Below are 15,672 nucleotides of genomic sequence, written 5' to 3' on the forward strand. Positions count from 1 at the left end.
GATTTTAATTTAAAATTACCAAATTTATAAATTTCCTAATTTATCTATTGATTTGTGGTTAATATTGGTTCTCACAGTTACCACAAACAACTCAGTTCTCCCTTGAATAGGCCCCTATATATATATATATATATATATATATGTTTTTTTAATACATAATCCAAATTCCTAGCATAGACGTGTGCCCAATGTCCTTAAAAACGTGTCTATATTGAAAACTGTAACATGTTTGTAACTAGGTCTTGGCCTAGTGGCTACCTCTTTTCGTAAATGCTTTGTTTTGGGCGTGCCCACCCAGGTTCGATTCCAAAGGAGGACAGGTTGTCTTTTTCGGTATTTGCTTATGAGGTATGACAAGTAGGGTTCACAAAATGTGGACCACGGGGCCATGAGGTCCCCGCCAATAAATCTTTTTTTTTAATACATTTTCTATTAATCAGGAAAAACTAAAAATAATATTTAAATTTAAGATACTTATTTGACCAAGAAATTTAGTTCCAGTACGACGTCGTGATCCTTCAACTGTTCAACAGGCTACAGGGTGCCATAGAAGAAGCCAGATCGTGGGGCCCCAGTGGCTGGACTGTTTTTTTCTCCCTTTTCTTTTTCCATTTTCTATTTTAAATTTTAAAAGTAATTTGAAAACTCCTAATACTTATCTAAAAAATAAAGAAATTCAGGAAAAATGTCATATTAAGTAGATTTTTGTAACTAATTTTCACAATTACTAAAAACTTCAGAAAAAAAATCTTAAAAATGTTGAAAATCAATATATCTTTTGCTGAGGTGTACGTAAGCTGATCTGAACACTACTGGTTAAAATATATATATTTTATATAGTAAACCAAAAAATATAGATAAAAAACATATATAATTTAATAAAATAATATTGACGGAAGGGTGGCCATGGCTGCATAGGCTGCAATGTAGTCAAAGAAAGAGTTGTGTGAGGAATCGTTTGGAAATTGGAAGTTTCCTTTTGCAATCATAATGATAAGGTTTTTGGTCAAATAGATTTAAGCAATCAAAGAATTGTCAAAAAACTTAGGGACTGTTTATCAAATACTTAACTCGGTAAGTGTTTACCGGTAAAATTTAACACTATTATTTACTTACCATGTAAGATTTTAGTCCAACAAACAACATCGTATACAACAATTTATCCGGTAAGTATTTACTGTGGTAAGAGTCGTCGCACTTACTTACCGGGTAAGACTATTGGTCATTGTCTCGCTCTTACAGGGTAAGACTCTTGGTCCTTACCATATTCATCCGATGAGGTAAAACTCTTGTTCGAATATATATAAAAATATGCCACTTTTTGTTTTATTGGTAAGTCATTAATATTTTTTACATTATATTTTACAAATTATATTATATAACTAATTATATATAAAAAGTTCAGTATCTCACAATCTTTTTGAGTTGTGTATCAGGCAGCTCGACTCAATGTTGAAAAACTATAGATCTAAAAGTAGTACACGTTGTTCTTGATTATACTTCATTTTGATAACTCTTTTCAATGGAGCCGTCTTGCAACCTTTCTAGGGCCATCATAGAAGCTTCATAATACGTCATGTTAATATATCCAGGTCCCATGAAAACAAATAAAAACAGACTACGTGGTTATTATGTCTGTAGATCATTTTATGTAGAATTAATAATATGTTAAAGAAGCTGATAGATTTATAAGCATTGAATCTGTGAGAATGGTTTTCCTCTTCCTCTTCCTCTATTCGTGTTATCATTTTGATCATCAGTATTCTTTGATTTATCTGACGAAGTGCTGGAATTCAAGGACTTTAATTGAAATGTTTGTTCTGTGGAGGGGGAGTCGAAATGTCTCATTCTTAGTTCATGTGATTGCAATGTTCCGATCAAATTCTCTAAAGTAAGTGAAGTAATATCTTTCGATTCTTCAATTGCAACCACTACATATTCAAACTTCCTTGTCAGGCTTCTCAAGATTTTTTTCAATGACTTTTGTGTCTTCGATTTTTTTCACCGTTCAATCTCAATTGATTCAATATGAGAATGATCCTGTTGTAGTAATCCTCTATTGTCTCGGATTCACACATCTTGATATTATCGAATTCACACCTTAGTGTTTGTAAGGGGACCGTCGGCATCATACTTTCATTGCTTCCAATTTCAATAATTTCCCATAGTTTGTGTGATTCGAACAGAACCTTCATCTGAATACTCCAATGATAATAATGTGATTCACTTAGTTTCGGTATTTGTGGGTGAAAGTTGTTCGTAATGTTGGTGGCCATGAGACTTGTGGCTCTGATACCAAAATGTTAGATTAAATTCACATAAGAGATGACAGATACACACTAAACACACATTATTATCTGTTGATCATCAGTTTTTACATACATACTACGAACACACACACACACACATATATATATATATATACACACACACACACATATATATATATACACACACACACACACACACAATACTGAATCGTTCCACCCTTTAGAAGGTGTCGGTTAGAATAGTAACTGCCATATATAGCACCAAATTAACTATCATAAACTGTCATTCTTGAGCATCTATGTGAACACCTATACGAAAACACTCATCAATAGTGGTTACAACGGTGATGATCTGCACCAATCAGACAAACCCTCATTGAACTCATCACATCCCTCGTCTTTGTTTTGGAAGGAACTTTTGCACCAAACACACAAGTCTAGATTGGTTTGTTCGAGTTATTTCGAATTTGAGTTTGATGTTGGTCACAAATTATGGGTTTTGAAGATGAGGAGTCATAGATCTAGGTTATAGATGGGGTTATGATGATCAAAGGTGCTCGACATCTGCAGACTTCATTGGGGAATAAGTCGATGGGATCATATCATAGATTTGATTTGTCTTTTTGTCCTTTTAGGGACACATGACATCGTCTAATTAGTGAACAAAAAACACAAACATATTAAAAAAAAAGTTCAATATCAAACTAATGTCGTTAGATTTATGGATCAAAAGTGTAACAAAATGGCAACCACAATGATTAAAAATGTAATTACTTTAAAATAAGAACAAACCTGATAGTATCTTGTTAACCATAAGTTTAATATTTATAATATACGAACTCGGTAAAAATAAAGCATAATAAGTTTTCAATATCGTGAACACTAACTACAAGGGTGGTGCCTGATTGGTTTGAACTTGACTTCAAAGGTCAAAAGTATTAGGAGGTCTCAGGTTCAAATCCAATGAGGAATAAAAAATCCTCTTGTGGCCATGGAGGTTCAAATGCGGTAACTCCGGGTTATCTGCAAAGTAGGTGGTCGTCCTGAGATTAATCGGCTCACATAACGTGTTGGATATTCAGGTTAATAAAATAAACCCTTTGGATATCCACATTTGTCACGTATTTCCCAATTAGCTTATTGAAGAACTTTTATTTAATTATTTATTATTTTATTTAAACATTTAACATTCCCTATTTTTATTGTTTATTTTTTGTTTTCATTTGCCATTGCTTACACAATTTTAATGTTATTACGTTTATAACTTTTAGTGCAATTGTCACGATTTTCCCATTAATAATACTAGAAGGGTACTTGTACAATACAACGACATACATCTTTATTTTAGTGTTTCGTTTTATCTTTTTTTTTCTGTTGATATAATACAGTTTATGTGGTTTTAAGAAAGACAATGTTTTTACTTTTGAATAAAAATAAATATGCAGATATCATAAAAATTTGAAAAAGTACATCGATATTAATGTTAAATTAACAATTTAAAAGCTCTCTTTTTTGTACAATTTTTTTAATTCAATTTTTCATTATAATTTAATTTAGGTGTAATAGCGAAATAATTTATTTTTGACTTAACAATATAATTTTTATAAAGATAATGGTTCTGTTAGAACTCAATGATTATCCTAATTATATTTTAGATTTTTTATATTTAAAATGAGATATTTATCCTATATTTGATTATGTTTATCTGCAGTTAGTTATACGAATTTAAAAATGGAGTTTTAATAAGTTGTACTTACGCACAATTTACTTGTAATCTTAAATTTTGAGTAATATGCATTAATAAACAGTACTTCATGCATAAAGAATGATTTTTTAAAGTTTTTGTCAAATGCCTTATAATATAGTATAGATTATTTGAATAATTGGTTACATATTTTTGATATTATTATCGTTTAAAATGTTTTTTTTTGTAATTATTTAATCATTGTGTCTAGTGGAAACTGATAAAATACAACATTAAATAATTGTTACCATAAAAATGAAATAAAAACGTCTACTAATCATATATGAATAAAAAGAAATCTTTCCTCAATCACTGTGGTCCATTTCATTTATGTAACATCCTAATTTTGATCGACACTATATAAAAAAGGCAATTGAATGACTATTTGTGAAATAAGACGAAAGCAAGAAGTGCAAGAATTGATTTGATGTACCGAAGCTCACTCTGTATCAATTATGTCCATTCCTTTTGTTAGACCGTATGTAGCATTCATTGCTCACCCGCAACCTGATTGTTTCCTAATAACTGTTGTATCTCAGAAGTCATACATATTCATTGGTTGATAATTGTAAAACTTGTGGCTCGAAGTGAAGCATCATCGAATGCATTTGAATCGAATTAAGAGGGTTGAATGGAGCGATTCTTGGATGAATTTTCATCGTGCTTGGCGTGCCTGTTGACAAATATATATATATATATATATATATATATATGTGTGTGTGTGTGTGTGTGTGTGTGTGAGAGAGAGAGAGAGAGATAAGTGTTGTATGCAAGAGAAAAATGAAGAATTTTGATGTATACATCACATCAAAATCGTTCCAATACAGGGTTGACTCTAAGGGATGATGAGTTGGGTGCACGTCCAGGACCCACAAGAAATAGGGGCCCAATTTTTTTAGTATATAGTCGTGGTTCAAAAAATTTAATAAATAAGAGAGACATATTTTTAGGGAAAATTGCACCAAAATGGAACCAACTTTCACCTAATTCTTATTTTGGGGAACCAACTTTCAAAATCGTCATTTTGGGGAACTAACATGCACCTGATTTCTATTTTGGGGAACCAACTTTCAAAATCGTCATTTTGGTGAACCAACTTGCACCTGATTCCTATTTTGGGGAACCAACTTGCAAAATAATTATAAAAAAATAACTAAAATTCGTTTTTTTTCCAAAAATTAATGTAATAAAATCTATTTTTCATTTTAAATCTCGTTTTTTTAAATGAGATTATCAAATTGAACATTTTTAAAAAAAATCCAAATTAACACAATAAATTTGTTTTTTACTAATCCAAAAAAAAAATCAATTTAATAGAAAAAAATTAATTGATGTAATAAAAAATAAATATTAAATATCGCATTCAAGATTTTTATATCTAACAAATTGCATCAATTAATTTTTTTCTATTAAATTGATTTTTTTACATTAGTAAAAAACAATTTTTATTGTGATAATATGGATTTTTTTTAAATGTTTAATTTGATATCTAAATTAAAAAAAAAACGAGATTTGAAATGAAAAATAGATTTTATTGCATTAGTTTTTGGAAGAAAAAAAACGAATTTTAGTTATTTTCTATAATTATTTTGCAAGTTGGTTCCCTAAAATAGGAATCAGGTGCAAGTTGGTTCCCCAAAATGACGATTTTGAAAGTTGGTTCTTCAAAATAGGAATCAGGTGCAAGTTGGTTCCCCAAAATGACGATTTTGAAAGTTGGTTCWYCAAAATAAGAATTAGGTGAAAGTTGGTTCCATTTTAATGCAATTTTCCCATTTTTTTAGTATTTAATAGGATCCAAGAAGAATTTATTGTATTAAAGACCCAAACATATATTAATTAGGGAGAGACTAATGACACCCCTAATCCCCGTGTAATCATTTGTTTTCTTTCTCCTCTTTTTAATTATTTATATTATATTTTAATTAATATGAATAATTAATAAAATATTTATTTATTTATATCATATAAATTATTAATAAACATTCCAGAGGGTTTTTTTTTTGTTTTTACTTTTTAACTTTTATTTCAAAATAAATAAATACCTATTAATAAACATTACTGTTTTTTTAATATTATCTAATATAAAACATAAAATAGTTTATGTTACATTTTCACTTATTCTAAAATAACATTATCTATAGTACAATTAACACGTATTCGGGTAAGATTCTCAGTCATTGTCTTTTTTACCGATTAAGATTCTCGATCTTATCATATTCATGCGGGAAAATAAAATGATGCGATAAATACTTACTAAATTAGCTTTTGGTAAAACGACTCTTAACATGACATAAAACCTCACATCCGTGTTAATGAATCGACAGTGTGGTCTCTTCTTGAAATCAATGGTTGATAGTTTAATCCACCATCTTTGGGTTCGCAATTGAACTATATAGATAATTCAAGAACTTAATGATTCAAAATGGAATAGACTCTTTAATTTTCTGAACTTTTCCTTTATTTAAATTCAATACAAATGGTTTGTTATAAATATTTTATTCATTAAAATAAATAAATAATCATAAAAATTAACTATTGGATTACACTATTTTAAGTTCTTTTAAAAAAATTACGATGAAATTTTAATACTATATATATATATATATATATATATATATATATATATATATATATGTGTGTGTGTGTGTGTGTGTGTGTCTGTATGTATATAATACAAATAAAGATAATAAAATCGATATATAATAATATAAATAAATCATATAATGTGTAAAATATACCCCCCACACACACACACACATATATATATATATATATAATTATATAATATAACTTAATTAATTAACATATATATGTATAAAATAATAATGATAATTAAATACATTATATTATTTAATTGATTTGACATTTAATGAATTTTAAATGTGACATAAATTTTTAAGCATTCAACACCCTCGTTAAAGGAGTGTCATTAGCAGTTCTCTTAGTTAATTACATTAAAAAAATATATAAAGGTAATTAATCATTCATTTTATTGCATTATTTAATGGTTGTTTGGTTAGAGACTTAGAGATATTAAACAATAATCAGTAGGAATGAAAATAAAAAAAATGTTTGGTTTTATATAATGGACCCAATCCACTACAAGCACAAAATTTTATTTCAGGTTCGATTGGGGACTGAAAATTCATTCTTTTAACACTCCAGAATCACATTTGCATATAAACATATATTTTCATACATCAAGAAATATAATTTACACAACTGGTATAACTATTCAAAAAAGCTACATTATAAAGTAGCTACCAAATTTTTCCACAAAATCTTTATACAAAACTTGTAATATAACAAGTTCTCAAATACAAAAGATAACATGATATCCTTAAATTTCCATGCAGTCAAATATAATTCTTTACAATTTCCCTTTTCTCTTATTCTCTGATTGAGCCTGACATGTAATGAACATTTTTCCAAAACACCAAAATGAGGATTAGACCTTGAGGTCTAGTGAGAAATCATGTCTGATGCTATTACGGGATGAATAATCACCAAATCACATTTACAAACTCATATTTGTCTCGGTAACAATAAACAACATTTTTATAAAACAAACCTCTTTTATCACATCAAAATGATGAGACATAATACAATTATCGCATCAAATAGCCAATCAACCCATTAAACACATTATGAGTAAACTCATCGCATCATGTAAATGAATATATATATATATATATATATATATATTTCTCATCACTTGGGTGAGACAACCCATTTTCCTCGCATCATAACGGTGTGAGGACCTCATTTCATCGCATCACACTGGTGCGATAAGTTAACTTGTCGCATCACAAGGATGCGACAAACATACTCCTCGCATCACAAGGATGCGATAACAATTTTTCATCGCATCAATAGGATGCGATAACTTTAATTCATCACATCACACAGATGCAATAACTCTACGTCATCACATCATAAGTATGTCAAAACAAATAACACTCTGATCAAAAACTCAGATCTTATATTCCAATAATTATGTCACCCTTATCCTGGTGTACACTCATCCTTGATATGTCACTATTATCCCAGTATACAGCTCTCATCGATATGTCACCCTTATATTCAAAAAACACTTCTCATTGATATGCAACCTTTATTTCAAACACATGATATAACATATCAAAATCCCACAATTATGCTAATTATAGCATCCAAAAACAGTTTTATAATCATCATCATATAAAGAACCATATGGTTCTAATTCCAATTACCAAATAAGGAAAGTTTGTAAAAATAAACTCACCTTAATCACAAAGACATGAAGTTATGGAGATGAACAACTACAAAATATCCAGATCATTCTCACAGAATCGATTCTTCTAATCTCCTTTCGGTTCTCTATTCTTCCAGTCTCAAAAATACATACAGAAAGCTCCCTTTCTTATTACCAACTTCCTTTTCTTTTTAACTCCCAAAAACCAATGAGATATAAAAAAAATCTCATATCATATTTTCCATTTTTAAACAATAAGAGGCGGTGGGATTTCCTTTTAAAATATTTAAGCATATCAACACATCAAGCCCCTCAATTTACTACCATTAGTCAAAAACTACCCTGAACTTTGTAACCGAAAAACCCAATTATCACATTTCTTATTTTCATTCTCTGACATTTTCATTTTTGTTCTTATTTCATTCCCCGGCTTGAACCAACAACCCCTAATTGTTTCTCTATTTTTTTTATTTGGTCCCAAATTCTAAAACTAATTTATTATAAAAACCTTAATATATTTCCATCATTCATCTTTCACCGACTCTTTTGATTATTCCACCTTCATGAATTCTATTTTTATATTTGAAACATTTGAAAAAATTATCAACCATATGAGACGGTCCAACTTATATCTATATTTAGGATTCAAGAACTACTCTCGTTTTTTCATACATTATTGACTTCTTATTACCTAATATTGAGTGCAATAACTGTAATAACTATCTTATTTCTAAAATAAGAATAAGATCTCAAGCTATGGGCTTTTGATTCTAATATTCATGGTTCCGAAAAGTGTGTCTTACCATAAAAAAAAATTAAATTGAGAAGAAAAACATTAACACGGAGTGAGATGAAAATTCAACTGATTTATATTGATTTACATGGAGTGTTACTTCGAACAGCCAACATTGTGACGCCAAATGATATCAATCTATATATTATTAAACGTATATCATAAGATGTCTTTTGTGGTGGAAAGAATTGACAATGTTAGATAAAAACGATATGGTATATATATTAATTTAGAAATAACTGTTGATCGTTTTGTATCTAGGAATGCTCAGAAAAACAGTTTTATTTCAATTGTTAGGACTTCTAGAATTCAACGTCATTTCTAATGATAAAAAACAATATGGAAGATTTTTTTGTATTTATCGATGACCCTTTTTTACATCTAGACCAACACCTATAAAATGTCAGGAACGGACCTGATCCTATAGGACGTTAAATATATCTAAATGTTCTAATATACTATTTTATATGACTAAGTTTATACGACCAAACAACTGTGTCAAATGTAAATATGTTACAATAGGATGTTCAAACGTATTTAGACATCCTAACAAGTTCTTAAAGACACTTCGAAATAAAGTGATCTATTAATTTTTCTAAGACATTTTTTTTCTGAAACATTCAATATCTTTTATATGACATTTATTTTTATAAAACGTGTTTCAAATATATCAACCTATAGAATCCATGAAATTTAAGACTTAGGGGTTGTTTACCAAAATTTTTATTAAGTCTTGTATGGATAAATTTGTCTGTCTGAATAAATGAGTGTTGTTGTTTACTTTTTTATTTGAACCAATAGTTTGAATAACATAAATGAACGATTTACCTCCCAATATTAATTATTTGAACATCAAAACAAAGCCGAAGATGGGGTGTCTCATATGGGAAGGAGGCGGTATTTTAAATAAAGGGTAGATGTGTCATTTTTGTGGCTGAATAGGGACAACACACCATTTCTATTTGTACGATTAAGCCATGTTCTGTGCTAATAAGCCATAAGTAAACAACCCAAATGAGCTGTGCGAATAAGTCAGATAGACCAATAAGCCTAATTAACACGCAAGTAAACGGCCCCTTACACACCAATCACTAGTTGGTCTAGTGGTGGCAAGGGCACTTGGCTTCCTAGGAGGTCTAGTGTTCGAATCCCACCCTAGTCAATTAATTGATCGGTACCTCCTTCCGTTAATGCCTTGCCTTGGGCGTGCCCGTAAAGGTCCGATTCCAGGGGAGGACATGTTGTCTTTTCCGGTGCTTGCTTATGAGGTATGGCAAGTAGGGCTCACAAAATGTGGACCACGGGGCCATGAGGTCCCCGCCAATAAACCCTTTTTTTTTAAACGGCCCCTTACTTATTTCTAGAGTAAACTTCAATTTTGGTCTTTGAAGTTTAGTGAAAAGTCTAAAAGTGAACCTGAGTTATAATTAATCTAGAAACCATCCTTATGGTTTTCACTTTGCTCAAAAAGTGATCCATGATCGTTGAATTTGTTTATTTTCTTCGTTAGAGCACAGGGATTTTCTTTTTCATCAAAAAAATTGTATTTATTTTATGTTTTGTAATTTATTTTATATAAAATTTCTCTCCCAATCTAAAAATCATTATTTTTTTATAGAAGATATAAAATAAAATTCAAGATTTTGATGAAAAGACTGAAATGCACTTATTCTAACAAAGAAAATAAACAAAGTTAGGAGCCATTACTAAAGACTTATCGTGTAAGTGCTTATCGATACCACTTATGTTACCGATTGAACATGACAAGAATTGAGAGTCTGCTCGGTAAGAGGCGTATCAAGGACTGAGAGTTTTATCCGGCAAGTAAGGGATAAGACTCTTAGGGGTTGTTCGGTAATGGCTGAATGAGTTGTTAAGCATGTATGGCTTATTCAGTCAGCCATACATTGTTGTTCGTTTATGGATTATTCAGACAGCCGATGGCTTAACCGGTCAGCCAGAAATGCAGAGTCCTATGGAGTATGGACTCATCCATTTATTCATCTCTTTATTCCAAGTTTGCCCTTTCACATTTTAAATATTGTTCGACTCTTCTGGTAACTTCCTACTCACCACACCCTCCTCCCTCTCCCACCTTAAATCCACCGTCATCTCCACCTTGACTCAATCAAAACACAAACGACATTTGATTTTATGGGATCGTAAGGGGTTGATGTTAAGCTCGATAGCAGTAAAAATTGGTCGCAACAGTATTGCTGGTTATCTTCAAGCCTAATTGTACGATTCGACTCACACTCGCAGCAATAAGCAACAATATTCACTTAATCGAATCTTAAACTCAAAAACTTACCTAGATTTGTTGCAAAAGAAATTAGACGAAAACCTTCAATTTCGAACCAACTTATCTAGATCCGTTTGATTTTATGGATCTCGTAAGGGGTTGATATTTGGTAGAGCAACGACGGTGACGGAGGCTAGAGATGAAGGCAAGCTACAGTTCACGGATGGGAAAGGTAAAAAAAAGTGGAGGATGGAAGCATGGAAGAAGATGAAGTTCACCAATAGGTTTCATCGTGATGGAGATGTGTGGTTATGTGGTGGGTGTACTCTAAAGGGTAAAATAATCAAATTTATCAAATGATTATTTTTATCGTTGTTCAACATAAGCTTAGGGGCAAAATGGTCATTCAGACTGTTTATTTAGTACTACAACTGAACAACAGTTTATCTTATATCATATGGACAACTTTATTAATACAGATAACTTTATCCATACAGGTCTTAATGGAAAATAAACCAAACAACCCCTTACTCAATAAACACTTACCTCGTTTAAGACACTTACCAACGATCTACAAATATTATACAATAAGGTAAGTAACGATTATATCCCTTACCGTTAAACGTTTAGTAAACAGTCATTTAGTGACTAGGAAACACTTACAAACCACGAGGACAATTTCTAGATTTATCAAAAATTCAAGTCCATATTCAAACTATCCACTAAACCTCAAGGACCAGAATTGAAGTTTACACCTTAACTTTCGTTATTTTATATTTTGAACTTATCGGTACTACGTCGTTTCCTGTTCATTTAAACAACTTGCATAAACCTTATTGGTTGCGGTGTTTTTGTCGTGGTGAAATGGAAGGATGACGGAAGCTCACCAACTCCCATAAGTGGGACCCACCTTTCACACGTGGCACTTAACCTCTTAATTAATTTAATTTAATTTAATTTAATTTAATTTAATTTAATTTATCTATACTATATTATAAAATATTTGACAAAAACTCTTAAAAACCATTTTTTATGTGTAAAGTATTGTTTATTAATGTATATTACTTAAAACTCAAAATTACAAGTAGATTGTATGTAAATACAACTTATTAAAGCTCCATATCTAAATTTGTGTAACTAACTACAGATAAACATAATCAAATATAGTATAAACATCTTATTTTAAATATAAAAAATCTAAAATATAATTAGGATAATCATTGAGTTCTAACAGAATACTTAATTACTATCTTTATAACATGTTATGTTATTAAACCAAAAATAAATTATTTCGTTATTAAACTTAAATTAAATTATAATAAAAAAATAAATTAAAGAAATAACATAAAAAATGAGAACTTTTAAATAGATTTAATATTAACATTGATATATCTTTTTTTCAAAATTTTAAGATATTTTCAAATTTATATTTTATTCAAAAATAAAATCATTATTGTTTTCTTAAAAATGCATAAAATCGTATTATAACATCGACAAAGACAACTAATAAAATAAAACATTAAAATAAAATATGTTTCACTGCATTTTACGAGTACTCTTATAATAAAAATAAATATATAAAATGTTTTACTCCAAGAAAGTATATACCGTAATATTTGTTTTATAAGGTTTAATTAAATATTTATAAAAATAAAATAAAATAAAAGAAAAAGACAGATGTTTGACCTTAAAACCGAAGCGGTGGTAGGAGACCGGTCCCTCCTTTGGTGTGTGGTTATATACATGTATCCACCTCTCTTCATAAGCACACACTTACACTTTCTCTCTCTACAAACATTCCGGTGACTCACTCTGTCTCCGAGATATACGCCGGATATCAGAAGTCGGAAATGGGAAGTTTGAAAGAAGAAAGGAAGACGGTAGGATGGGCTGCCACTGATCCTTCCGGTGTTCTTTCTCCCTACACCTTCCCTCTCCGGTACCTTCAATTCCTCTGCTTCTACCTATACATACGATATCTGTATCTATATCTATATATAACTATAACTTGATGTGTTTATGTTACAGAAATACAGGAGCAGAAGATGTGTTCATAAAGGTGATATGCTGCGGAGTTTGCCATACTGATCTTCATCAGATCAAAAATGATCTCGGAATGTCCAATTACCCTATGGTTCCAGGGTCAGTTTTTCAATTTCAAACCCTGATTTTACCCCCTTTTTTTGTTTCGAAGACGATTTTCTTTTATGTATTCGTTGTGAAAATACGAATCAAATATAATTAACGAGGGAATTAAATCATGTCATACGTACTGATGAGTTATTTTGCTTAGAGTCTCTAGATCAATAAGTGTTATATCGATGATGGAGTTGATTGAATTTATGGTATTGAATTGAGATAAAGGAAATCTGGATTTTGAATGATTGATGGGAGAATGGAGATAAGGATTGGTAGTATTCTAATATTTAATTTTGGTGGATTTTGATGGTGGGATTGGTGGATGCAGACATGAAGTGGTGGGTGAGGTGGTGGAGGTGGGACCGGAGGTGACCAAATTCAAGGTAGGTGATTGCGTCGGAGTTGGATGTCTCGTCGGTTGCTGTGACAGCTGCCTCCCTTGCAAGGCCGAGGTGGAGCAATACTGCAACAAAAAGATATGGTCCTATAACGACGTCTACACCGACGGCAAGCCCACTCAAGGTGGCTTCGCCAGCTCCATGGTCGTCCACCAAAAGTAATTTCCGATCTATCTATCTATCTATATGTATGTATCTTCGACTGTCACAGACTAAAGAAACCCAAATTAATTTCTCTAATTCTGAAAAATAAATATAGGTTTGTGGTTAAGATACCGGAGGGAATGTCGCCGGAGCAGGTGGCGCCACTACTATGCGCCGGAGTGACGGTGTACAGCCCATTGAACCACTTTGGATTAAAAGAGAGTGGGCTAAAAGGAGGGATACTTGGGCTTGGTGGAGTTGGACACATGGGTGTTTTGATAGCTAAAGCCATGGGACATCACGTGACTGTTATCTCCTCTTCCGACAAGAAGAAAGAGGAGGCCATGGATGTTCTTGGAGCTGACGATTATCTCGTCAGCTCTGATGTCAACCGTATGCAAGAATTAGCCGATTCCTTTGACTACATTATAGACACCGTCCCTGCGCACCACCCTCTTGAACCTAGCATCTCGTTGCTCAAACTCGATGGAAAATTGATCATATTGGGCGTCATCAATGTTCCGTTGCAATTTGTCTCCCCTCTCCTCATGCTCGGTGAGCCTCTCTTTTTTACTGTTCATTTTAGTCTCACGTCAGTTAAACACAAACCACAGATCATCGAACACGTATATATATGTCGAGACTTCATTTCTCACTCTTTAAAAAGGGTTTTTTCAGAAAATGATTCAAAAGAGTTCTACATATTCTAACATGGTATCAAAGCTGGAGTCTACATGAGATTAAAGTTTTTTATACATGTAGAAACCTTCTACTTTTCTGAAAGAATTATGTCACAGAAATTCAAAGGGTTCTACATATCCAACATTATCACAGTGATTTTTGTACGCGTTCTAACTTCTATCGTCACGTCTTTGTAAAAAAGGGAGAAAAATGATCACGGGAACATTCATCGGTAGCATGAAGGAGACTCAAGAGATGCTCGAATTTTGCAAGGAGAAAGGGGTGAGATCCACGATCGAAGTGGTGAAGATGGACTACGTCAACACCGCGATGGAGAGGTTGGCTAAGAATGACGTCAGATACCGGTTTGTTGTGGACGTTGCTGGCAGCAAACTCGAAGATGAATAAACGACGGATCAACAAAAAAAAACACAAATTCACGAAACTTACACTATTAGTCTTATATTTTGTTGACAATTGAATGTGACGGATGGTTATATTTTATATTGTGTTGATGTAACTTTAAAAATATGGATCAAAATTTTAATGATTGTTGATATTACAAAGAAAATGTCGTGTTTGATAATGAGTGATACCAAAACGCTCACCATCAAACCAAAAGGGTGGTGTCTGATATGTTTGAGCTTGGCTCCAAAGATCAAAAGTATCAGGAAGTCTCAAGTTCAAATTCAAGGAGGAATAAAAACGTCCTTGTGGCCACGGAGGTTCAAATGTGGTGATTCCGGGGTATCTGTAAAGCAGGTGGTCTCCCTGGGATTAGTCGGCTTACATAGCGGATTGGATATCCATGTTAATTAAAAAAAAATACTCATGCATCAAATCTTGCAATATTCCACCAATCTATTTTTGGTTGTATTTTATAAAATAATTAATTTTAGTTTATCAGATAACGAGGCGTATATCTCTACAATTGTACGTATCTGGTTTTTATTTTTAAACATTTATGCGTAATATAATCTATTTTTAAATGCTAAAGATTTCTATCAAAATCAATTTTTGATTC

General features: G+C 31.5%; 1 protein-coding gene across 1 annotated transcript; it reads left to right on the forward strand.

Annotated features, from left to right (window-relative positions):
- Window positions 1-13,035: 13,035 nt before the first annotated feature.
- On the forward strand, window positions 13,036-15,214 carry LOC112507325 (probable cinnamyl alcohol dehydrogenase 1). The gene is made up of 5 exons (XM_025111871.1): window positions 13,036-13,225; window positions 13,315-13,428; window positions 13,754-13,981; window positions 14,083-14,522; window positions 14,851-15,214. The coding sequence occupies exons 1-5, from the start codon at window positions 13,137-13,139 to the stop codon at window positions 15,054-15,056; spliced, it is 1,077 nt and encodes a 358-aa protein (XP_024967639.1). The 5' UTR covers window positions 13,036-13,136; the 3' UTR covers window positions 15,057-15,214.
- Window positions 15,215-15,672: the final 458 nt, after the last annotated feature.

This window comes from Cynara cardunculus (assembly GCF_001531365.2).
Source record: "Cynara cardunculus var. scolymus isolate 2C chromosome LG 2, CcrdV1, whole genome shotgun sequence".
NCBI classification, from domain to species: domain Eukaryota; kingdom Viridiplantae; phylum Streptophyta; class Magnoliopsida; order Asterales; family Asteraceae; genus Cynara; species Cynara cardunculus.